General features: G+C 37.8%; 2 protein-coding genes across 5 annotated transcripts in view; both read left to right on the forward strand.

Annotated features, from left to right (window-relative positions):
• The window catches only part of creb3l2 (cAMP responsive element binding protein 3-like 2), a 27,236-nt gene extending 24,085 nt beyond the window's left edge, over positions 1 to 3,151 (forward strand). The window contains exons 9-12 of the mRNA XM_008400488.2: positions 319 to 418; positions 555 to 678; positions 1,585 to 1,813; positions 1,911 to 3,151. Of these exons, the coding sequence (XP_008398710.1) occupies positions 319 to 418; positions 555 to 678; positions 1,585 to 1,813; positions 1,911 to 1,980 (523 nt within the window). The 3' untranslated portion in view covers positions 1,981 to 3,151. The remainder of the gene's footprint in view (positions 1 to 318; positions 419 to 554; positions 679 to 1,584; positions 1,814 to 1,910) is intronic.
• Positions 3,152 to 9,022: 5,871 nt separating this feature from the next.
• dgki (diacylglycerol kinase, iota) overlaps positions 9,023 to 25,236 on the forward strand; it is a 69,037-nt gene continuing 52,823 nt past the window's right edge. For all 4 annotated transcript variants that reach the window (XM_008400489.2, XM_017302858.1, XM_017302859.1 and 1 more), the window contains exon 1: positions 9,023 to 9,502. In XM_008400489.2, coding sequence (XP_008398711.1) covers positions 9,270 to 9,502 — 233 coding nt within the window. In that variant the 5' untranslated portion in view covers positions 9,023 to 9,269. The remainder of the gene's footprint in view (positions 9,503 to 25,236) is intronic.

Consider the following 25,236-nt stretch of genomic DNA (forward strand, 5'->3'; position numbering starts at 1 on the left):
TCCATCCATCCATCCATCCATCCATCCATCCATCCATCCATCCATCCATCCATCCATCCATCCATCCATCCATCCATCCATCCATCCATCCATCCGTTTATCATCGATCCATGTTATCCATGTTTAAAGTGTTAAAATTGATTCATGGAGCAATGGAGCAATGGATGGATGGATCCAGTGCTCTGTTTTTTAAAATTTATTTCAGTTTTTCCATGTTTACCATTTTGACTGTAAAACACAGCCTTACATACAGTCTGACCCATCAGTGTGTGTGTGTGTGTGTGTGTGTGTGTGTGTGTGTGTGTGTGTGTGTTGCAGGTCTCTGCTGCAGCAGCTGCAGGCTCTGCAGGCGATGGTGGCAGGAAAAATCCAGAAGTCGTGCAGGATGGCGGGCACCCAGACATCCTCATGCTTAATGGTAACGCATACGTGACACTGAGCTGATGGAGCATCGATTATTAAACTGGAAACATCTGCTTCCATCGTAATTCATGATTTATTCATCCGTCTATCCACCCTTCTCTCTCTTCATCTGCCTGTTTGTTGCTCCACAGGTGGTCGTGTTGTGTTTCGCTCTGTTTCTGGGGAGTTTTTACCCGAGCAGCTTCACTCTGTCGTCAAGCATCACTGAAACGGGCGTAGCATCCAGACAGATGCCTGAATCCTACACAGCTACAGGTAACCTTACTCCAACAATACATGAAAGAAAACCAAGAAAGACAAAAAGGATGAGTTCTCATGATCCACCTCTTTCATGAAGGCTCTGATATGAAAAGTTTTCGATTTAGAAGAGTTAACTTTCAATAATGAGCAGGCAAGCTTGTTCATTTTTCTGAAGTTTTCAGCTTGCCTGACCTACCCTGCTGTTCCCATTGTCATGAATCATTAGTTCCCAGCTGTAAAACTCTGGTGGTCCATTATACCATCACCACTAATCAGATTCCACCTACAGCTCAGCAGCAACAGCCACAGAAACTGATTTGACCTTTCACTACATCCTCATTACCTCCCCCCCACACACACGGACACACTCACTGTTGTAATTGAGATCAGATATAATTTTCTTAACAATCGAATTCAGTTTCCTCTCGCATCCTGCTCGCACACAAACCGATGCTTTCTTGTGTGGGCTGCGGAAAAGTTTAAGCAACTTGATTTTTATGGTTAAAAGTAGAGGAAACGACCTGAAAATATTTTGAGGTTGCAGGAAACTCTTTTTCTGTCCCACCCAAAACCAAAAGATTTGACTTTCTTTCTCTCTTTTTTTCCCCCCGTCTTTCTTTCTACCCCTCTCCATTGCTAAGAGAAGAATGCCGAACAAAATGCCTGCTAATGCTAATTCAATATTTAGAAACGCGGGCAACACGCACTTCGTTTATTTTGCACCATTGCTAAAACTACAGGCAGACTACAATTCTAAAACGGCGCAGAAAATCGACGTCATCGTTCACAAAGTCTGATTCTATCCGCTGATTGGCCCGTTAGAAATTCTGTGGAAGAGCGGTGAAATGCTAGCTAGCGAGGCTAGATGTGAACACTTTTGCTCGGCGCTTCGTTTTAATTTTAATTTTTTAAAATTTTCAGTGAAAAGCAGGAGTTTGCTGTCGACCTTCGAGGACGAGCAGCCGCACCTCCTGGGCCTCGGCGGCGAATACCCCGAGCAGTGGGAGGACGCGCCGGCCGTCGTCATGGCAACGTGGCGCCGTTCAGAGCAGCAGAAACTCGGCTCCGAACCGAACCGAGCGGAGAGGCACCCTCCTTTCAGGAACAAAAGCAACGACACGCAGAAGAACCTGCTGCTAGACCTGCACAGGTGAACCCCGGCGCCTCGGTGGACTCAGATTAAAACTTTTCGGGGTCTGTTTAACGTCGCGGTTCTGATTGGGTTTTGCTCGCTGTTTGGCCTCCAGGTCGCAGACGGCGAACAGGAGCAGCAGTAAAGTTTTAGAGCTGGATCGATCGGTCAACGAGACGTCCTGAGGTCTCACTTCGCCCCATCCTAAAAGATTTCTCTGGAGCTTTTTCATGTGTCCGGAAGCAGCAGCGCCCCCTGTTGACTGACTGAGGTCCGACGCCACCTCTGCTCCATCAAATACACTGAAATTGTAATAACAAAGAGGCACTGGCTGCCTTGTGTTTCTGAATTAAAAGTTGCACTGATGGTTTCCGACTTGAGATATATATATATATATATATATATATATATATATATATATATATATATATATATATATATATATAAAACTTCAGAGCAGTGTGGCGTTTATTCCAGAGGAAATTATTTTAAAATTCAACATGTGAGACTTTTCACAGGACACTGATGATGAGTCATGTATTTATAGAAACTTTTTTTTATTTCATTTCTTAAATGCTTTCATCCCATTTTGATACTAGCTTATTTTAATATTTTATTTGTGTTGTTTTATATTATATATGTACGTATTTACGTTTCTGGGGCATTTGTGTTTAGCCCCGTTGAGGAAAACGAAACCAAAATTAATATTAAGGATTTTTTTTGTCATGTTCAGTTTTGGCTTGTTTGTGTCTTTTGAGAATTTTTTCCTCAATAAATGCAAAGAAAAGTGGGGGAAACAATATTTTTGCTCGTTTGTAGCTTTAGGTTCCTTTTTTTATTGAGTGTCCTTCTGAGGTAATTAGGTTTATATTTGATTAAATTAGCCTTCTGAAAGTAAAAAGACATTTAATCATCGTAATTCAGCATTTACCAAAAGTACATCTTATAAACTTGGAACAAAGTTTCTATTTTTGTAAATGTGGGTTGTTAATAAATGAGGGAAATTTAAATGTGTCGGGACGATCTATAATTCATCCCTGCTCTCTATTTTTGGCTCTGTTCTGTTGATAAATTATGAACGCTGGCTTTTTGAGCATTAAAGCAACATTTTCTCCCTCTCAGATGTCCTGTTGAACCCGTTTAGATTAGCAAGTTCATCAAAAAAGGTATTGATGTGAAGCACTGATGATCAGTCTTGTACAGTACATTCCTCACAGTCAATGCCTTTGGAAACAAACTGGTTCCACTTTGTAAAAATAACTTCTGTGTTTTTGTGGCTCCCATGTAAAGTCAATCTGAACTAGTCTCTGTCTTCTTGCTTTGGAAGTGAATAAAGTATTTTCCGTAGTAAAAGCATGTTGATTGTGATTGAGAGTTTGTTTTTTCAAAAGCTCCGACTGCTTTGTGAGGTTATTTTATTTTGTAGGAACCAAAACATTGTGGTGGTTTTGCGATGGTCTGCTGCTGCTTTGGTGTGTCAGGATCTGAACGACTTGCTGTAATAAATTCTGCTCTTTACCAATAAGCTAAAGCTGCAAGTGGCTTTTATAAATAATGTTTTTATTTTTAAACATATTTGTTAAAATTATGTTGTGAAAGATAATCTGTGAAAAAGTAAAGTTTCCTGTAAATACACCAGAAACAGCCAGTCATAACCAGGAAGATGGTCTTAGCGCTGTCAATCATCCTCACCTCGCTCTCTTCTAAGCTACAGCTTGTCCATCTTAGCTAGCATGCCAAAAATGCTAAGGCTAGTTAGCATAGCCACAGATGACAGCGGATAATCGGTTTTTGCTGAACAGTATATAATTTCTCCACCATTAGTGTGATGGATTGAAATATGTTCATTTACATTCACTATAAGTCTGAGGTATATTTACTATTTTTGGTCTTATCTACATATTGTATGCATAACAAACTTCAATGTTATTGTTTACACAATTTACAATGTTTGCCAGCTGTTTGGGAGAATTATTTTCCGGTTTTGATTTGGTTGATGTAGTGGCAGGATGTAACCAGCAGGGGGAGTCTAGCGCTGGCGCCCGAACTTCCTCTTCAGATACACGCTGGAGCAGAAGAAACGTGTCTGTTATTCTTTTATTGAAATATTCCTTTTCTTGAGGTACGAGTGTTTATATAAACGCACTTGTACGGGTGTAAGTTGGTTTATTAAGTGTTGGAAAGCTTGTGGTGCGTTTCTGACTATATTTGCACACTCCGTTGTTAGCTACCATATTCTTTAAATTTGAGATCGTTGTGTAGGTGCGTAAGCTAACTCAGACAATACACGCTGGAGCAGTAGAAACATGTCTGTGTCTCTGTTATTGAAATATTCCCCTTCTTCAGAGCTTTTACATTAGCACATTTAGCAGTGACTACACAAAAGGATTGATAGCCAGAGCAATTTCTCCTTCTCTGATTGGTTGTTTTTGACCGGGAGCAGCTAACTTATTCAGACTGCAATAGTAGCTCAGGGAGGAAGAAGAGAAAATGGATCTTCTCACAGATAATCTGTCTAATATTAATCTGACATGACATAGTGACAGTTTTAACATCCACCATTTGAAAACTGCACTTTGTAATTACTTAGCAAATGCAAAAATTGTTTCTGTAAAGATTAGTCGTCTACTTATTCTTGAGATTTGGGGTTTTATTCCACCTTCCTCCCTTGCTGCATGTCAATGTGCCCTTGAGCAACACTTGGCGTCAAGATATCTACTGATTTGTGTATTGTTGCATAAAATGGCTTGAAGTGGTTGTTATGGGGGAGAAAGTTTATTTATTTATTTGTTCATAATGCAAAATCTGACTTGAAACGTTTCTATACAATCAGCAGCTGTGGATGTTTTTTAAGCAGCTCCCTCTGACTCAGACTCTGAAAATGACATTAAGATGGCTCCAGAAAATACAATTTAGATAAATTATTTTTAAGCAGCAAGTTAGAACTTTTTCTGCCTCCTTTTTCTTTAACTTTTAGGACAATTCAGCCTAGAGCTGATGGATTGCAACACATTTTAGCATTATTTTTTAGCCCGTAAACTTGAACTAATTCAGTTTATTTGCTGCCACCTCTAAGCATTTTTCTCCTGGTTTTGAATTAAATTAGGCCCAAACTTCGTTAGGCAGGCCCGAGTTTCTTGGTTTACAAAATAGGTCAACAGTTTCATAATGAGACGTGTGAATTGCTGAGAGTCCCAGGATAATACGAAGTCCCAAAGCTTCACAAACAATTCCCTCACATAGTAACACAGCGAACAATGAGCTGCAGCGGCAGAGCTTTGTTTGAATGCAGCCTGCTGCCATGAGGCTGATAAAAATAACTGGGAACAAAACATGCAATGAAACGGTTAAAGTTACAGAAAAGGCAAGTTGTTAATTATAGATCCCGTCACCGTCCAGTGGTGTCTGATCAAATCTGAAGAGCAATAATCTATAAAAAATTATTCTTCCTTTTGCTTTTGTTTAATGCGGTGATGGAGGTGAGGAAATATAATATAGATGTAGAGCACAAGATGTAATGTTTTGATGTAAAAAATGCTATGAAAGTAAAATGGAGAGTTTCTAGCTGTTGGACATGGCCGTGGTGTCATGGTTTTTTTTTTTAATGCTTTCCCATTTTGGAACAACTAAGAAAAGCTAGTATTTTAAAATGTCAAGTTAAAATGTACAGTTTATGTTGCTTTAGTAAAAGTTTTATAGCAAAATAAAGAGAAATTGTGCAGAAAACAATTCAGCAAGAATATCTACCAAGTTTAGGTTTAATCTGGTTAATTAAATCCAGGATTAACATTGATTGATGAGCTTTATGATATTAAACCTGCAGCTTTTATTGTATCCCAATAATCAAATATTCTGGTTAGATTTCCATAACTGTGCTTTAAGAAAAACTAATATTACTGATCAAACAGAAGTTGAAAACAACAGAAAGACGTTTTCAAACTTGAAAACACTGAGCTGTAAAGTATGGTGGTGGCAGCATCATGCTTTTGGTTTTTGTTGTGTTGCTCATGTGGTCCAGGTGGATCATTCAAAGTTCATGGATTGATGATGGAAATAGAAAGCCTCTAAATTGTTCAACTTTACCTCAAATGTGTGGTTTTTGAAACCTCAAACCTACATTCCAGTTTTCGATTTAGACAGAAACCAAACCAGAAACTCTTTACCAGTGCATGTTGCAGATGTAACGTCTTCGTCCACCATAATTTGATCTTCTATTAAATCTCCAATCATTTCCTGACGTATTTCTCCACCCTTTAGCAGAGAATTCATACATTTCCGCTTCTACGAGTTAAATATCAGAAGCTCTCCCACAAACACGGCATTATTTGTACATTTGGATCCTCAAAAATATTGTTATCTTCCCTCTTTCTGACAGTTATTATCTAATTTCGTTATTTTTAAGAGGAGCACAGCAGATTTTGAATCTATGTCTGCGGTGTGGACATCGGGGGAGTTGGCGCTGTGCAGGCTTAACACAGACTCAGCAGCTGACGGACAGACGAGTGTTTGGCCCGAATGTCAGGACTGAATTTAGCACAGACATGGTGGCATCCTGACCAGCAAACAAACCTCTCAAAACAGACGCTTCATGCTTTGTTTAATCTTTCAGTCTGGCAGCAGAAGTGATGGATAACTTGTGTACATCAGAGTTTATTTGTTCCGGAAATTCCCTGGAAATTCGATGCATTTCAGACGGGGAAACACTTGGAAAATAAAACTATTTTCTTTGAAATTGAGCCACGTCCAATAGTTGCAAAAAGTTGTAAAATTAAACAAAGTTTTTTTTTTTTTTTTTTACTGGTAACATTTAAAAACATGCACAAAACACGGTAAAAATCACACATGACAAACTAAATTTGTTTAAAAAAACACAGTTATTGACAGCAACAGAAAAAAAGGAAGGGGGAGGAGCTTTAAGTTACCAGTTGCTATGGTAACCACCAACCGTCAAGAGGAGCGAAGCAGAACTTGTAAAGCAATAAATGTCAGGAGAAAAAATCTTTTTGGATAAAATAAAAATGAATTTGAAGAATAAATGAACCAAGTTTGACAAGCTTTATATCCATAATAACGTTAAAAGAAAACCTTTTTACGCATATAAGGTCCGTCAACAGGGCTCAGCATGTTACCAAAACACTTGAGGCAAAAGAGAAATTGCAAAAATCTCCAAGGAATACTGTAGCAAGACAAACAGAAGTTATGTTAAAATGAAGGGCAGCATTTTATTATAAAGTCTTGGGACAGAAGAGACTAAAGTAGAAATGTAGGGCTTGTTTTGCAGAGTTTTTATGGTCATTTAGCAGTGGCGCACCCCAAGGGGGGACCACTGAGGGCTGTGGACCTCTCAAAAAAATGCTAGCCCCCCTGACAATCCTATTTATGTCATAGAAAGCCATGCAGAGTAATTTTTCTTCAGTGAAAACATATATGTCAAACCCAATAAATAAGTAAAATTGTATAATTATTTTTATTTTATGTTTAGTTGTGCATCACTGTTTACTGGCCTTGTTTGGTCATCCCTATGAAAATCGTCTGTTAAACAATACCAAAGTATTCTAGAGTTAAAATAATCTTGACAGAAGCAGCATTCAGCTTCTATTCACCTCAAATCTGGAATAAACCACAGAAACAGCTGAAACACTGAGTTCCTTTAAATCAAGGATACAGGCCCACCTGTTTAGAGATGCTTTTGAACCACAATATTTGTAACATTGACCAACATATTTGATGTATATTGATGATTTTTAACAACAAAAAGCAATGTTTATTGATTTTCACAAGTGTTTACTGTATAATGTGCTTATTATGTCTGTTTGTGTTTGTTTGAACGGCCTGAATGTGGTATACACTCAAACCTGATTGATTCATTGATTGGTAGAAAGCCTGAAAAGGAAAGAATCAATTGTGGTCCAGTGAAAATATGAATGTCAACCTGATTGAAATGTCTTTTCAGAGGAACGAAGTTATTAGCATTTGAGGTTCCACAAGCAGTGATTGTGTCTTCTTTTCCAACTATAAAATGTACAAAGATGCAAAGGGGGGAGGAGATGTTCTAGTAGGGGTTACAGATCCATGTCAACAGGAATGACTGAGAGGAAAATCTCTTTAGGTCACTGGTGATTTAGTGACCCTGATGCTTAAAAAAAAACAAACTCCACAGCCTGCCAGATGTGGCTGATGGCTGCAACATGTTGCGGGACTTGTATGGTGGAGGACGAGAGATGTTAACATGATGGCAGAGATAATGACAGGCAGACTCAACAGATTTCTCTCTGTGAGTCTTTTCAGAGGCATGATACTGACAGCAGACATGTGGTGGTGGGAGTACTCTCACTCTCTGCCCTACTTTCTGAGTGATGAAGCAGCATAAAACCAGGAGAGAGAATACTCCATCCACACTGCTGGATGGACGGATGGATGGATGGCGGATGGACGGATGCCAGAGATGTCTGTAAAGCTGGGTGGATGTTGGATTTAGAAATAATAACTGAACTCGCTGTTTGACGCGCTGCTCTCAGATTGAAACACTTGTCATGCCAGAAGGAATAAAGTATTAAACTTCCGTTCCGTTTACGTTTCAAATTAAAAGTTTTAATTTGATGACTGTCGAACTAGGTAGCCAATTTATAAATTCTGAGGACATCTCGTTTTGCTTTAGAATAATTTTGAAACTAAATACCTGGATAAGTATCTTGATATTATAAAACGCAAAGATTGGACAGAAAATAAGTGAAATGTTCGAACAAAATAGTCAGCCACTACACATAGTGTGGAGAACACTTGACTACAAGAAGTAACCCTTTAGGGAAAAAAAGAAAAATAATAAAGGGAGTAGATTATAATAGTTTGAGTTAGGAGTAATTATCTGTACTCCAGTTGTATAAATTTATATTGTAGATTTATAATTTTGTAGATTATTTTTGTATTTTTATCTGTGAGTGATTTTGTAATTACTCAGACTGGTGCTCAAGCCTTTATTTATATTAATTAGGATAATTTTTCTCTCAATATTTAAAATTAGAATTTTACATCCAGCAAACAAAATGACTGTATAGAGATATTTTTTATTAACACAATAAATAAATGAAATATTTGTGATTGATTAAAATTATATAGAAACACTACTTTTAAAAAAAATAAAATGCTTTAGTATTTTTTTTTTTATTTTGTGACCGGATTGGGTCTTATTTTGAAAGGGCTTCACTCCTTTTCCGGTCTGAACGTAGCAGCTTGACGTATGGAGCTCGCTTGCCAGTTGGTCCAGGGGCTCGTGAGTGTAGCTCTCTCCGCCGTCCTGCCGCATATAAAGGCGGTCAACGGTCGGAGACCTCCGCGTTAAGGCAACTCCAGAGGAGAACGTCGGGTTATTTTATTCCCGCAGACGTTTCAGTTCCCGCTTCCTTCTCACCACCCGCATCCGCGTCCCGTCTCAGACTGGGGAGAAAAGAGGGGGGTCCATCTCGGAGTGACCAGCATGGACCCCCAAGCGAAGAGCCGCACTGGTCCGGCGGCGATGGCGGCGGGAGGCAGCTTCGGCGGTCGCCCGGCCTCTCTCGGAGCCGACGGGGGTGACTCAGAGTCCGGAGCGGGCTCCGAGGAGGCTGCCATGGGCTGCAGCGACACATTCAGCAGTCTGCCGGACATGGAGCAGGAGTCTCTGGAGGAGAAATTACGCGGACTGGCGTTCAGAAAGCAGACCTCGTATCGGTGAGTGGAGAGCAGAGGGAGGATGCTGTGGCAGGATGTCGCTCAGAGCAGGATGTGTTTAGGGATTTATGCGTTTTTCCTAGACTTAAATTTTTTTTTTGTTTTTATGTACCTGCATGCAAGAAATTCATAGTGAAGCTTATAAATAGTAAAAACAAAAAAAAACAAAAAACAAAAGGTGAGGCTTTGTTGTTGGCTGTGAAGCAGATTTCTGACACGGGAATGCTCTGGCTCGTTCAGGCAAGCCACGCTACGCTGCTGCTAACTGTCACAACATAAATCCATGCAGAGCACGAACATTTGAGCCCCAATCAAAACATTTCTGCATGCACACAGACGCAGTACGTGTGCGTACGCGTGTGCATGTCACGGTGGTGGAGCCCTGTTTTTGTAGCACCCTGTGAAGGGGGAGGGAGAGAACCTGTATTGATTCGTGAGCAACGTGTGTTTATGTGAATGCCAGCAGCAGCCTGACACCCCAGTGTGACTGACAGCTGCTGCTGATAGCACACAATCACACATCACCTTAACTGTATCTAATCTGAAAGAATCGGTACAAAAAAAATGGGATTTAGAGGTCAAATCTGGGGGGTAAAAAAACTCCAATATTCCTGCATATTTATGTTTATTGTTCCTGCATGTCACGACTAGCTGTCTTCCTTCCCAGTGTTAACTACATTTTTATTTCCTTATTTGTGGTTAAAAGCGTCAGACAAAAGCGTAAGCATAAACGTATAATTCATGAAATGCATTAAAGTCAAGAACTTCAACTGTTTACAGTCATAAAAGCATCAACATGTACTTTAAAGCACTTAGGTTAGGAACATTTGCTTTCGAGATCATTTTGTATTTTATTCCAGATGGATTCAAAACTACCACGTCTATCAAAGTACCTATGAAGCATTTTTTTCTCTTTGATGTTTCTAAACCCTTAAGAAAAGACATTGTGCATCTGTGTTTTCCTTATTCTTAAGCACAGAAAACTGCAATAGTTTGAGTTGTTTTCCTCGGAATAAGTGATATTTTATTGAAAACGGAGACCCCAGATTAAGTGTAATTTTAGCCCTAATCAATCATTTAGTCTCTTGTTTGTTTCTGATTTACTTTAACAGCTTCTTAAATCATCGAAACAACCTAAATCCGGATCAGATATCTAAAATATTAAAAGGTTCTGAATGAATTTAATGAACACCAAAACATAGTGGGTTTTTTAATGCTTGATATAATTAGATTAATTTAGTTTGTGAAGGGGTTTTGTTTTTTAATCCTTTTTTACAATATTAACCAGATGATAATTTGTGTTGTGTGTTTTTTTGTTTTTGTTTTTTTTTTTCTCGGAGTATTTGTTGTTTTTTATTTGGTGGATTTACTGTAATTCAGACCTTTTAGTCAGCAGATGCTCACAGCTTTTTCACTTTTTGTTTTCGTTGTTAGTTTTTCTTCCTCTGGGTGTTTCCTCAGCTTTAGAAGAAGAAAAAAGAAACTAAACATTGTTAATGTTCTTTTTTTTTTCAGTTTTATGAGTTGGCAATTTTGTTTGCTTTAACAAATCGGTTTCTAACTCAGAAATACCTAGAGAGCCAATAAAAGCGGTTCAAAAATAGAGCATTCAACAAACTCCACATGTTTACGTTTACCATGGTAGGAGAGTACGTTCAGGTCAAATGGTTGCTGGTTCAACACCTTATCCTCTTCCTCACTGTGTTGTGATGAGATTAATTTAAATCCTCATCCAGCCTTGCTTGACTCCAATGTTTTAAATATGTAAATATGAGCAAATTATGACAGTCGTTATTTTGCTGTAAACATTTTTTGTTTGACGAAGTTCGACTCCAAGGTTTCTGTTGTGGCTTTTAAATGTCTTCAATCTCAATTTTAGGCCTTGAAAGTATTTGGACATGTCCAGATTTTCCAGATTAGGTCTTAAATTACACTTAATTACGTAATAAAGTCTCTGCTGAAGCTGGTTTACTGCACGTTAGAGTAGATGTAGAAAGTGCATTTTAATGAGGTTTGACTTGAAAGTAGAGAATTCAGTATTTTGTTAAAACACATAATAAATTATGAAGCTTACTAAATCTAAGAAAGCTTTAAACTGTAAAAGTCTTCCTCGTATGCCAAAAACCTAAAGTTCTTGCAGTTAAATTTAACTAACTTAAATTAATATGCATGTGACAAATAATCTCTGGAGTTACTAAATCAATTTACCCAGTTTATGGTATTGAATTTTTGTAAAAATAAAAAACTTTAATTTATAGGAACCTTTACATACATCTGCCTTTGCTGAAAAGTATGTTCTCTTGTCTTTCCCATGTTGAGTGTGGCTGAGAGATTTTCAAGCTACTTCAATAACATCAATATGTTAAAAAGAGGCCAGTATAACAATGCTGATGCGAATGGTTTTTAAGACTGAAACGATTAATTGCAATTAATCGATTATTGAAATAATCATCAACTAATTTATTAATCGATTAATCGCAAAATCACAAAAATAACATATTCAGAGCAGCAGTTAAGCCAGGACTGTTAAAAAATATATACATTTAGCATTTTCTGTAAATCTGTTCTACTCAGAACTCCTCAAGTGGCAGTTTTAGCATTTCCTGGTTAAAATGTAATATTAAGCACATTTTACTATCCAATTAATAATCTGTTAACGCAAAAAAATTGGGCAGTTAATGTACAAATTAGTATAAAAAATACTTTTTATAAAATTGCAGAATGCGCCAATTTTTAAAAGTCAGATTAATTGCCCAGTTGTCCAAATAATCATTAGTTTCAGCCCTAATGCTGATGGATCGTGTCTCTCTAGTTAAAATGTGATCTTTTTTTGCCTTCATCTTGTTCTGTTTCCTATCACAACATCCAGTGTGTGCATTCAGTCTGCAGCGAGAGTGTTTTCCCTGGCTGGATTAATTTCATTTGGAAAGAGGAACATTTGGCTCGTGTCGCAGCAGAGACGGTTTGTTACCGCTGACTATTCTGCTGAAAGAGGAATGTAGAAATAACTGCTCAGATGGTTGGAGAAGCCACCACTTTTTCTTTTTCTAATAATGTTTCACAGTTTAACTTTGTTGGATTTAGTATTTTTAGCCCTCAACAGTAGATATCTATGAATGCGTGACGAAATAAAAACAGATAAATGTATATTTGTGTTGTCGCTGTTGGATCTTGGATTGTAATGGTATTATTTTTGGTTCAGGTGATCTGTGAACCCCCTACCTCTCTCCTCACTGAGGAGGAAGCAGTCAGCCGGTCAGAGGAGGAAGGTAGTTTACATAGCTTTGAAGTGGCCAATGCCAAGAAGTGAATCACCATATGTGGCTATATGAGGCTGATCAAAGACGGGGTCTGGGTGAGTTTTTCTGCTGTATTGTGTGCTAGCAGCAGCGTGAGGCACGTAAAACTTATCTGCCAGAACTTCGTCACACTTTATGTGTGTGTGTGTGTGTGTGTGTGTGTGTGTGTGTTTCCTTTTATCTATTCTTAGACATCTCATCCATCTGGCTGCATGGTAACCCTCACTGGCTGAGGAACACGCAACCTTTAGCTGTCTGAGGCAGTCGGCACAGCAATATTGTAACCTACGAGTTCTGGAGGAGTCTGGGATTTTATAAGTTAATTATGGATTAATAGGAAAAACAAGAGAAATACTGGGATTTCACATCCATCCACCCATCCATCCACCCACCTCTCCCATATCTACCAACAGATCATCAAATGAGGCCGACAGAGAAACCTTTTAACGTTGCCTACATTATTGCAAAATCTAAACTTCCTTTCACTTCTGAAACATTTCTTCATAAGAACAATTGTTTGGACGGCACTGGAAAAAGATCGGAGAACTTTGCCGAAGGGTTAATTCTGTAAAAGTGTGTAATTTGGACATGAGGAATATTTATGAACCTTGACCAATGAATCTGTAGGAAATTGCTCTAATTAACTGGTCAATCAGCCTGCTGGACCCACAGTTGGTAATTGAGCTTCCTGCCTATCTGTGACAGCCGGTCATCTCTGCTGTTCATTTAATCTCATAACAAATGATAAACATCTAAAGTTCTCACAGCTCAGAAACACAACGAGCCTCCTGTTGTGTTTCTGAGCTGCAAGCAAAACCAACAGTGAAATAACAGTAGAACGCTCCTCTGTATTCTTCCTGCTGTCCAAACCTAAAAGCTTTTACGTACACAGTACTAGAAAATGTTAGTCATAGCTGATTGATGTCTACATTTAAGTTAATGCATGAAATATTCAGCACAGCTAAGAGCTGCACTTCACGTGGAATTACTCATGGAAAATATGGGATATATTAATTTTATAAAGTAAGATTGAAGAGAATAATCCTTTATTTGTCTCTAGGTTGGTAAACTAAAAGACAAATAAAAGAGAAAGCAACAACAGAAAAGTAAGTGGCTGAAAAAGAATAATATACTCACAAAATATTCTTATATTTTGCTAAGAAAAATGCTATTTTTTATCCACTACATGTACACTCTAGAATAGAAAAAGATGTACAAGAAAGCAAGAATTATGTAGCAGGTAGTGTTATTCTATAGTTTATACCACATGTAGTTTATTTGAAAATAATGATTTCTCAGCATTGAATCTGCCTTTCTATTGCTTTGCATATTGACGTATTGGTTAGAAACCACCACAACTCCTGCAGTCTGGAAAAGTTAAGTAATTTTTTGAATTTAAGGGTTTGAAGTATTCTGGAAAAATATGTCAGCAGGTTTACCCCAGTGTATTATTAGCCTGGCGGGCCACCAGGTTTTACTTCTGTCCCCACCAGGCTTTAGCATTGTTAATTTATTGGAGTTTTTAAAAATGATTTCCTCTTTATAAGACTTTATAGTTGTTGCTTATGTATTCCTCTTCAAGCCCTCCAATAATGCATAACTATCTAGTGATATTTTCACATTTCCTGTCAATTTAAAAAAAATTTTTTTACTCAAAAAACATGGTGGGAGACTGGATGACTGCCCTACAACCCCAAGCACTGGACTTGGCATATTTTCTGGGATCTTCTAGAAAATCTCATTTCATTTTCTCATTTGATGCCTTCCTACGAGTCTATGGTTTTTCAAGGCTCTATAGGTCTGAGAGTTTATAAATTCACTGAAAGTTCTGAGAAAAATGGTGGATTTTGACATGAAATGTGTTTGAATCCTGTTATGAGGTTCTATGTTTGCAGGAAAACCAGTTGTCCAAAAAACTGGTAAATCCTTGTCACTTTTTAGTTATGTTATTAGCTGCTGCTAAAGAAATGAAAGCCATGTTTTATGGTTGAGTTTGGACACCTTCAAGATAATTTAGATTCTGAACAAAACGGATACTCATCCATGGTGGATGTTGCTGTGGTTCACGTTGCTTTTTTTTTTTTAGCATAGAGGTGGAGTAAATGCATTCTGTCCATTCTAATGTGGTGTTGATTGCCAAAAAGTGAAATGTTTCTCCTATTTCAACACAGCACAAAGTTTTGGTTAAAGTTCCAGTTGCGTTTACCAAAGTCCAGATGTTTGTGTTTGTGATTGTAGGACACAAATCAGATTTTGAGAATTGTGGTGTTTCAAGATTGTAGAATTGCCATAAAAGTCTGACCCAGTTCTAATGACTTCTAGAAAGGAAACAGGCTCACAGCATTACAGATTCTCCACTGTGCTCACCACTGTTTTACATATTTCTCACTCGTTTTGACATTTTGTTGCCAGTTTTCTGAGATAAAAGAAGTAGTAGCTCTTTGTGTTCGTTCAGTTTTTAAAGCCTTAAAATAAGAAAATTGTTGCATTTCTGTCACTTATCAAGCTGAAAACATTGATTATTAATCATGGTTTGATTTGCTAGCCTTTTCTTTTTATAAATTATTTGACTCAACAGATAGATTCCCCTTAAACTCCCTTCTTTCACTCTTGTATTTATATCAACATAGGCGATTTGCTCAAACCACAAAGAATTAAACATTTTGCTTCGTCACCCGACTTCCCGTGTGGTCAGACTTTACTTCAGCCTTCTAAGGAATTGTTGCAGAAACGAGCTTCCACACAATGGGATTTCGCAACGTTATCCTTCCACGACTTTGCAAACAAAAGATGTGTCCACATGCTGGCGTTTGCTGCAGTTTCGTCATGTAATCTAACAGACTGTGAGACAACGTTCAGCATGCAAAGGAAGAAACGCGGAAAAAAACAAGAGGAGAGGAGAAACGGTAAAGAGACGTGAATGTATCTGGTCTGGCTGCTGCTGCTGCTGTGCAAAACCTGCAGGGGTAAACAGTGATCAAAGCACTTTCATCATCTGATGCTGGCAGAATATAAAACTGTATTCAGCTTTCAATTAGGCCAGAGCACTGAGGAGACTGGGAGAACAGAGAGATGAAAAAGACGACCAGGGAGGATGAGGAGAGGAAAAAAGGCTGAAGGCTCGATTCAGAGTCAAAGGAGAGTCATTACTCAAGAAATATAAAAGAGTGAAATGGGTAATAGTGAAACATTATATTGTAATTGCTTTATTACTCTTGCATAAGGTGAAAATTTACAAGTCAACCTGCTGTAGGAGTGAAGGAAGATTGCTGAGTGGTATAAGAACATTAAAAATCTTATTCAGAGCCGTCGGAGTTGCAGTATGATTTGCGGCGAAGCTTGTGTCCGATTCTATAACATACTTACCTTTGAGCTCTTGGAGGCATTCATGAATTTTTAAACTTTGTAATCTGCAGCTGGTTTTGTACGAACAATAAAACGGCCTGAAGGAAAGAGAGATTTCAGATTGAGAAACCGACGTAATGTCTCTCTATTTACAGTAATTGTGTAACAGCCGCACACCACAGCGCAGCACAATGGCCCCAGCTTTCCCCTGGGAAATTATATCTGAAAGGGCAAAATGAAGAGAAATACCTGGTGCACACAATGGGGCGTGCAACATAGTTCAAAACAGACACAAGTAACAGCAAAATAACATGTTATTGTATTATATTTGTTAGGCATGGCACAAATATGCAAAGGTATTATGATCCCGGGTCACGTTGGACGAAGTAGTTCCCAAACCCAACATCTCCACTCCTTAACTTCTGCCTTTTATTGTTATTTCAGTGCTGTTCTCTCAACATTACATGTGGCTTTTGTTGCAACGATGATCAAAGTTTAAATAACATTCCTCAGAGTCTTTATGACTCAACATCTCTCAGTGCACCAGAGCTGCACCGGGTATTGAATTGCAGTTGTCATCACATAATGAGTGCATGCAATTTTGCAGTTTCAAAGGACTGCTTTGGTGGCTATAATATTTCAGCTGCTTGCAAATAATGCATTTAGTCATGTGGATGGACTTACAGTGTGGCAAATGCAATCAGTGGACATGGATCTTGGTGAACTATATCAGAGCGAAGGCAGAACAACGAGTAAGAGTGAGGAAAACATGGGTTAAGTAATTCATATCATGATTGTCATACCAAACAGTGAGATAACAAAATTTTGCTACCACCCTGCTACTCAACTGCATAAAGTTAGAGCTGTAAAAACACAAATATTAATCTAAAGTATCCATATTTCTCCCACTGAAGAGTTGACAAACTGTTAAATGTTTACTTTACATAAAATAATCAGGTTTATAAACTTACATTGGGGTTCATTTTTTCCTTCTAACTAGCCTGAGCCTTCAAAGACACATAGAGACGGTTACAAAGTCAGCCTTTTAGCATCTGAAGAACATTTCCAGGATTGAAGAGCTAATATTCCAGCAAAATCTAGAGAAACTCATACATTCGTTGATATTTAGTCAAACTGATTAAATATCAGATCTGCATTAAACTGCTATTGGATTTATAATAACTGGAACATTAATCAATATATTTGATGTGTAATGATTTTGATGGAATTTGATAAAATGTAATGTTTATTTATTTTTCATAATAGGTCTCTATGATGTTTTTATGGTGTAAAACACTTTGAACACTTTGCTGTTCAATCAGAAACGTTTTAATATCCTTATACAATTTCACAACAGCATTTGTTTTAATCACACCTTTGTTTGTTTCTACTGCTCCTCTACTACTTGCAACCAGATGTGGCTTATAATAAGTTTAAAAATTGGTGTTAAGTATGTGCAGCAGAGGATTATCCATTCATTTTTCTTTTGGTTGTCTCTTCTTTTACTTTTTTTTTTTTTTATTATTTTGCTTTCTTCTTGTAATTTCATGAAATATTTCAGCAAGTGCTTGATGGATGGACTCAGGCGAACACACCTTTCACCTCCATCTCCATTATCCCTGACGGCTGAAGAGCATGCCGAATAAAATCGATGTAAAATCAGAGCTGTAACCTGAAAACACCTGCAGAAGGAGCTTCTCTTTTATGTTTTTCACAGCCGCAGTGTGAGCTGGTTTAATGGAGAAGCTTGTGTTATAAGCCAATGAAACGCTTGTCGCACAGTCCGAACAGCTTAAAGATACTCATGAATTTTTAAACAGGTGATCAGAGCAGCAATTGTTGATGAAACGTGAGGCTTAGTGACACAATTTCCTCTCTCTTTTTGTCCTCAGATCAACAGATGTACATGCATATTTATGATTTTCTCTCCTAAAGTACAGTGAGTTCATGCAAGATATGTATAATTTCTGCAAAATGACAACAAGAAAGTCAGTGGCGGATGGCTTCCAAATCCAATCTATTATGCACTTGATTACCCCTTATTTGCATAATTTTTTGGCATGCAGAAGTTGTTAAGAATTGGTACAGTTTGGTGGGGTTTTGTTTGCAATAGCAGTTACCAAACTATTTTCAGGGCCATTTTTGACTTGTTTCCTGTTTAACCTCAATATTTCCCCCAGAAAACTGGCTAAGCCTGGTAGACTTCCAGCTGCCTGCCATGTTTTTGAGTTAAAAATGTTTAAAGGTGACAGGAAATTTAAAAATTTTATTTTATAGTCATACACTGTTAGAAGACTTGAAGATTTATACCTAAATACCAACTATAAAGTCTTAAGAAAAGGCAATCATTAAAAAAACAAAACAAAACAAACGATACCAAGTCTGGTGGGGACACTAGTAAAGCCTGGTGGCCCACCAGGCTTATAATACACTGAAGACAATCTCTCAGTGTATTAACATAGAGAAGGACAATGTTTTTGGAACATTGTCCTTATCTATGTTAAAAATAGGCTAATCATTGGAAATTAAGCCATTGCTCTTAAAGTAACATTCTAAGTTTGACGGCATGATTGTAGACCTTAATGGCCATTTTGAGAAAAAAGGAGTGTTGAAAACTTGAGAGCACTATTCCAGCTGTGACATCAAATTGTGAGGTGGTTTTGATGCAGGAGGGACTAGTGCACTTAAAAAAATAAATGGCATATAGAGATATCAAAGAAACATCTCCAGGACGTCAGCCACGGAGTTAAAGTTTGAGCAAAAAAAAGGGTGTTCCCTACGCATAAATGACTTGAGGACACAAAGTCATTGTTTTGATATGTTCATATGAAGAATGTAGCAAATGTCCAGCAAACTTTGGTGAGAAAATTGTGAAATAATATCATCAAAATACTCAAATTTTTAAGAAATTAGGTTAAAAATTCTCTGAAAATATATCCCTCATTATTCTGATTTTGGGCAAACAAAAATAATTTCGTTAATGAAAGACTTAATCGGATTTCAATTGATAAGCTGTATCTAGAAATAAATGAGTTCCATAAAATAACAATTTTAAAGTGGATTTCTCCTGCCACATTTCATGAGTTTTCAGATGTATCGTTTGCAGAACTTCAATCTTTCACAATTTACTGCAAAATCACAAAACTAAAAATAGAAACCGCTGAATGAATTTATTTATTTTTCCACTAATACATATATTATTTTTACTTTCCGTTTCTAAAATGGTCGTCATTTTGTAATAATTTACAAAACGGGGAACAAAAACCCAGCAGCTTCCCAGAAGCTCACCAGTTTCACGTTAATAAATAGCTTTTTCATGTAATTCGGACCGTTACAGCCTTCGTTTCTGTACGTATGCTGGCGCTATGTGAGCCTCTTAATCACAGTGAAGTGTTACTCGTCTACATTGACTCACTCCTCCCGTCTTGTCATATTTACTCCAGCCAAGCAGGGCATTACTACAACCCCCCCCCCCCGCCCACCCCCTGCTCTCTGTGTTCCAGTTGGCTGATGATGTGTAAGTGTTCGCTTATTCATATCTATCTAAAAACACCACTGATGATGTCTTTTTTTGGAATGGCAGGTTTCTCTTTCCTTTCCTGGCCTTTTCGGGAGTGTTGCAAAGCGCGTATGTGTTGGGGTATTTTACCCATAATACAGCGTGCTGAAGCATTAAGAGGGATTGGCTAACAAGAGCCGCTCCTTATTAGTCGTCTGGCTGGCTGTAAGAGGCTTTTCCTGCTTAGAAATGGGGTTAAAAAAAGAGGGCAAAAACAGAAAAGAGAAGTAAGTCTTAGCTGGTTTCAGAGAGAAGAAGAGGAACCTGGCAGGAAAAAAATCTTGTTTTGAAAGATTAGTCAATTACTTCATTTCCCCAATAGACAGTTATCTGATTGTAGCAGGAGGTTTGGTTTCGCATGCTTTTAACAAAAGACAGTCAATACTGGTGTGAAGTAATGGACTCTTTAATCTGAACATGTTAAAAAAGAAGAAAATATTTCACTTTCACCTACAGAGTAAAACTGATTGTATAGAATTATTACTAAAACTGCAACCGGAGCGGAAGTAAACTAACATCAGTTATCAGAACATCCTAGATGAACTTTAATGGGACTGAAATAAAAAATACAGCAGGACAGAACAGACTGCCTGGCTGCCTTTTCTGCTCTGGGTGTCTGTTTACATTCCTCAGACGTAAAGGAAAGAAATGCAGGCCCAGAACAGGCTGTAAATTTTGCACGTGTTTACATTTAATAAAATAATCCAGTCTCCAGCCTCGTGTTTTTGATTTTCTTGTCGAAATGCAATTAAAATATAAAACTGAAAATGCTTAAAATTTGGTTTTATATGGAACGTTACACAGGATTTATTGTGCAATTTAAGTATAAAAGGCCCAATTGAACATTTTTTGATTTAACTACTGCATATTAAAATGTCCTTGCCGTTTCATAATCTCTCTCTAATCTTACAGAAGTCAGAAAGCTTTGAAATAATCCCAACTTCATAAACTGATTCATTTCTTAAACCTTGAAGCTGGACGCCTTTTTTTATTTAATCAACATAATGTCTACATTTGAAAACAACTTTTAATTGAGATTTTGAATTTTTTTATACTTTTGGTTTGTTTCAATCCAAAGAGTTTTTCAAACGATAATTTACGAATAGCTGTCTCATAGTTTTGTGAAATTGGCAAGAATATCTTCCTTCAGAATAATTTACTATGCTGTAAAAGTTTCTATCAGAGGCAGCTACTCCGTCTGAAAACGTGATAATCTGGGTCAGATTCTAGACTCACTTTTTGTTTCATTTTCTTCAGTTCTGTCTCACTTAATAACTTAAAGTCTGGGTGAAACGAAATGTAAAATAGCCAGACCCTGGAATCATGGTTTTCATGCTTCCCCCCCTTCTTACTGTGTTTATTTGAGGGTTTCAACACCAGAATAATCACCCATAAATAACTGTGAATGAAATAGCTCAGATGAAATGAAACAGAACTTAGCAAACCAAACAAACCCGGATCAAATATGAGTGAGGAACTGAGGGGAAGCCAGAGGCTGGAAGTGTTTCCTTCGTACGCTTCTCTACTTGAAAGTAGCACCTCTTCTCTTGTCCAACAGGCCCATCTGTCTCGATAATGAACCTGTGGAGTCGGCTGATGAGGCGACAGTGACTCCATCACTGGTTGCTACATAATTCCTATACAGTCCAGAAAAATCTGGATTTTTGTTCGTTCCACGTCTAAATAAGGGCAGAAGATCAATCCAAGTTAACAGGCAATTAATCAATTATTTGTTCTCATTGGTATGGTCATCTGTAAAGCTATTTTTAGTGGTTTTGACGGAAGAGAGCGATCCGCGGTTCTGTTGCCAAATGATTCTGCTGACTAATTTGGTGGAGCGCTCAGCCAGCTGCTTCATGCTTTCATTTCTGCAACCGCTCTGTTTTATTTCCTGTTTTTTTCTTTCTCTCTCTCTTCGTTTATCATCCCAAACCAGTCGGTTTCTGTCGTCCTAAACGGCTGTTTATCGGTTTCGGATGGGACACACACACGGACACAAACATACTTTCCCATGTCTACAAACGAGTGTGTGCCGCATGGATTAAAAGCGCTGTGGTTAGTCTCTTGTTTGTGTGGTGTGTGTCTATGTAGGCAGGATTACCCAGCTCTGATCATCTCTCAGCACTCAGAAAGATGAGTCCCCACTCAGAGCTCTTTGTCTGCTTCATAAACACGCACGCACACACACACACACACACACATTATCTTAATGTGACTCTCTCTAAATAATAATGCTTTTCATTTAACATTCCCTCTTTTCTCTTTGCTTGAATGCTTCTGTTGCCTTGTGTGTGTGTTTTTTTATGTAGTTCTAGTCTGTGATGCGCACACACGGTCGCCCCACACACTCCAACACACACTCATGTCCCTGCAGACCTCAGCTGCAGAGACACGCTATAATTAGTGAGACAGCATCTTTATCTCGCTCTCGCTTTCTGTGTGTTTGGGAGCGCTAATTGCTCAGGTTAAAGAGTCATCAGTAAATGATTAATTTTATTAGCCAGTTGTGCCCTCAGGTTATACAGACTGTAAACTTGATCTCTTTTTGCTGAAATTCTCAGCTCTCCAGTTTTTTAAGCCCTTATTTGTTGGGCTAAATCTTTGTTTTCAGTACATTAGCAGTATTAAGGTTCAGAAGCACAATAAAATACAAAAACCAAACCGGTTTGTAGAAACATTGACCCAAATATTATGCGTTGCAGTGAATGTGCTAAATGTACTTTTAGTTCAATTAAGACGGGGCCTTAATTCATCTTTTGGTTGTTAATTTTTAACCTTTTAGTCTTCCTATGTCCAACAAGATAGCTAAAAAATTAAATCTAGAATTAGACACTAACTGGTAGCTACAGTGTCTAATTCCTGGGCTTAGTTGTATCGTGATATTTTGTGGCACTTTTGCGATAATAATAAAAGTTACGATAAAAAAATCTACCTCTTGCGAACAGAAGACACAGAAATCATAGCACCAAAAAACACAAATCCTGCTTTTGAGAACTGTGTGTAATCAAATTTTCAAATTTATCGCCATTTATTGATGCTCTCTTTGAACAAAAGTCGGAGAAAATGGTCAAAATAACAGTCATGACTGTTATTTCATGGACAGTTTTTAAAAACATAACTTGAATTAATTGGAATCATTTTTGGAACTGATGGTGCTTCACAAGGCCAGACTTTAATGACTTAAAGTCTGGGTGAAACTGCAACAAACACAAAATATAAAATAGCCAGACCATTGAATCATGGTTTTCAAGCTTTTTTCCATTATTTGAATGTTTCAACACCAGAATAAATCAGGATAATTTCAATTAAAATTAACATTTTAATTATTACTATTCAAAATGATTATTAATTCTTCAAACTTATCATGACAGGAAATTTCTCCCGATAAATAATAAATGATGGAGTAAATGAATGCTAGAATAGGCAAGTTTTCTGTTATGTGAATAAATAGCTGGACCGACTATTGACAAAACGATTAATATTTCTGTTAATCCAGACAAGTATTTTAGTTATTTACATCTCAAAGTCCTGATTAAAATCTTGATTCTACTGCTGCTGTCTTGTGCTCCACATGTTTTATCTCCTCTCATATCATTCTTCACCGTCGTCTTTGTGTGTGTGTGTGTGTCTGTTCGCCGCGGTAAAGGTCAGATACAGATGCGCAGCGTGAATCTAACGCCACCCACACATTACACGCTCGCTTTCACACGCACACAGGCGCCCTGGCAGACTCTGTAATTATGTAGGAGGAGGAGGAGGATGGGTGAGAGAGGGAGCACCGGTGAGGAGAGGAAAACGGTAGTATCGCTGCCATCATCTGGCTCGGGTTCATGACACGTTTTAATTGACTGTAAGCACCAGAGCAGATACTGTATCATCATCTGACTGTGCAGAAATGTGTCGTCTTCCAGCATCGCTAAATCAAATTTAGTTGCAGAAGATTTTAGATTAAAAGGTGTAAATAAAAAATGTCAATATTGTTGTTTTGAGACCATTTTTCAAGTAACATATTGATAATGGCATGATAATGTAAGTTTATCTTCTCAAAGACTAATGAACGTTAATTTTGTACAGACTTGGAGCTGGAAGATATTTTAAATATCTGAAGTAAAATACAACAACCAGAAGCAAAAAAGAAATATAAACACACCTGGAACCGTAAATAAAATGCCTCATTAAGTGTATGTAAATAAAATAATTTTAGTTTATCATGCAACTAATTGATTAATTGCTTGTTGTAACAGGCTTATTTGTAATTATGCAAAAACACAAACCTTTCCAGGTTTCTATTTCTATCTCAGAACATTTGAGATAAGACAAAACTAACTTACAAGTAACTTTCAACAAGATACAGCAACTTGTTTAAAATAAATAATTCCTTAATATTAATTAAAAAGCATTATTTCCACTGGAAGATTATTTCACTTATTTTTTAGATTTTTTTCCATGTTGTAAGTGATTATTATATAACAATAATATTATACATTTCAGTCTTGTTTGACTCCAATATAAAAAATACCAACTTGATCTTGTAAGTAAGAATCATTTGAAAGTTTGCGTTAGATGTGGTAATTCATTGCATTAATAATGTTGGTGTCCTGGTGATTTTAACGGCTTCGTGTTTTCATTTTGGGACGTTTATTCGGCGAGCTTCTCTCTGCATGGAGCAACATGTGAGTAAATACAGTAGACTTGATTTCCATCTGTTCAGATCAATTTGCATCGATTTGTTTTTCTTCTTTTTGCATACTCTCTGCCTCTCCAGTAGATTTCTCCTAAATGGTTAGAATATGTGAAATCAGCATCCAGTAAGGAGTCTGGTCTGCTTCCTGTTATAGAGGCTAATCAGTTTATAATCGTTCAGAGGTTTTGTTTCATGGAAGTATGTGTGTGTAGGGTTTCTGGAAGCTCAGTTGGTCTGTCTGTGTGTATGTGTGTGTTCACACTGTGCTGTCACCTGCAGTGCTGCCATCACCTGTGGGGATTACCTGCCTGTCATGCTGCTGTGCTGAAGTGCAGCTTGTATCTGTGTTTTGTTATTTTAGGTTCATATCAGGTTTAGTACAGTTTGTGGGAAAAACATTTCAGGCTTTCTGAGATTTGCAGCGCCGCCTTCACCGCCACTTCAAAGGCGAGGAGACATGTTGGATGTTCGTCTGTCCATGGAAGTCTGTCGTCCGACCATCTGTCCAGACGATAGAGATGAATGGACAGATGCCATCAATTTGAAATGTGTCCGATCATTCAACCATCCATCTGTAGTTCTTTCACCCATCCATCTGTCCATCTGAAATTTGTCCGTTCATTAATCTGTCCGACCATCCATCCGTCCGTCCGTCAGTCCGTCTCAAGTTTTTTCATCCGTCCACCAATCCGTCAAATTTATTCATCCGTCCATCCATCCATCCGTCTCAAGTTTTTTCATCCGTCCATTTACCCGTTCATCTCAAGTTGTTTCATCTGTCCATCCACCCGTCCATCTCAAGTTTTTTCATCCGTCCATCCACCCGTCCATCTCAACTTTTTTCATC

This window comes from Poecilia reticulata, linkage group LG23 (genome assembly GCF_000633615.1).
Source record: "Poecilia reticulata strain Guanapo linkage group LG23, Guppy_female_1.0+MT, whole genome shotgun sequence".
Lineage (NCBI taxonomy): Eukaryota > Metazoa > Chordata > Actinopteri > Cyprinodontiformes > Poeciliidae > Poecilia > Poecilia reticulata.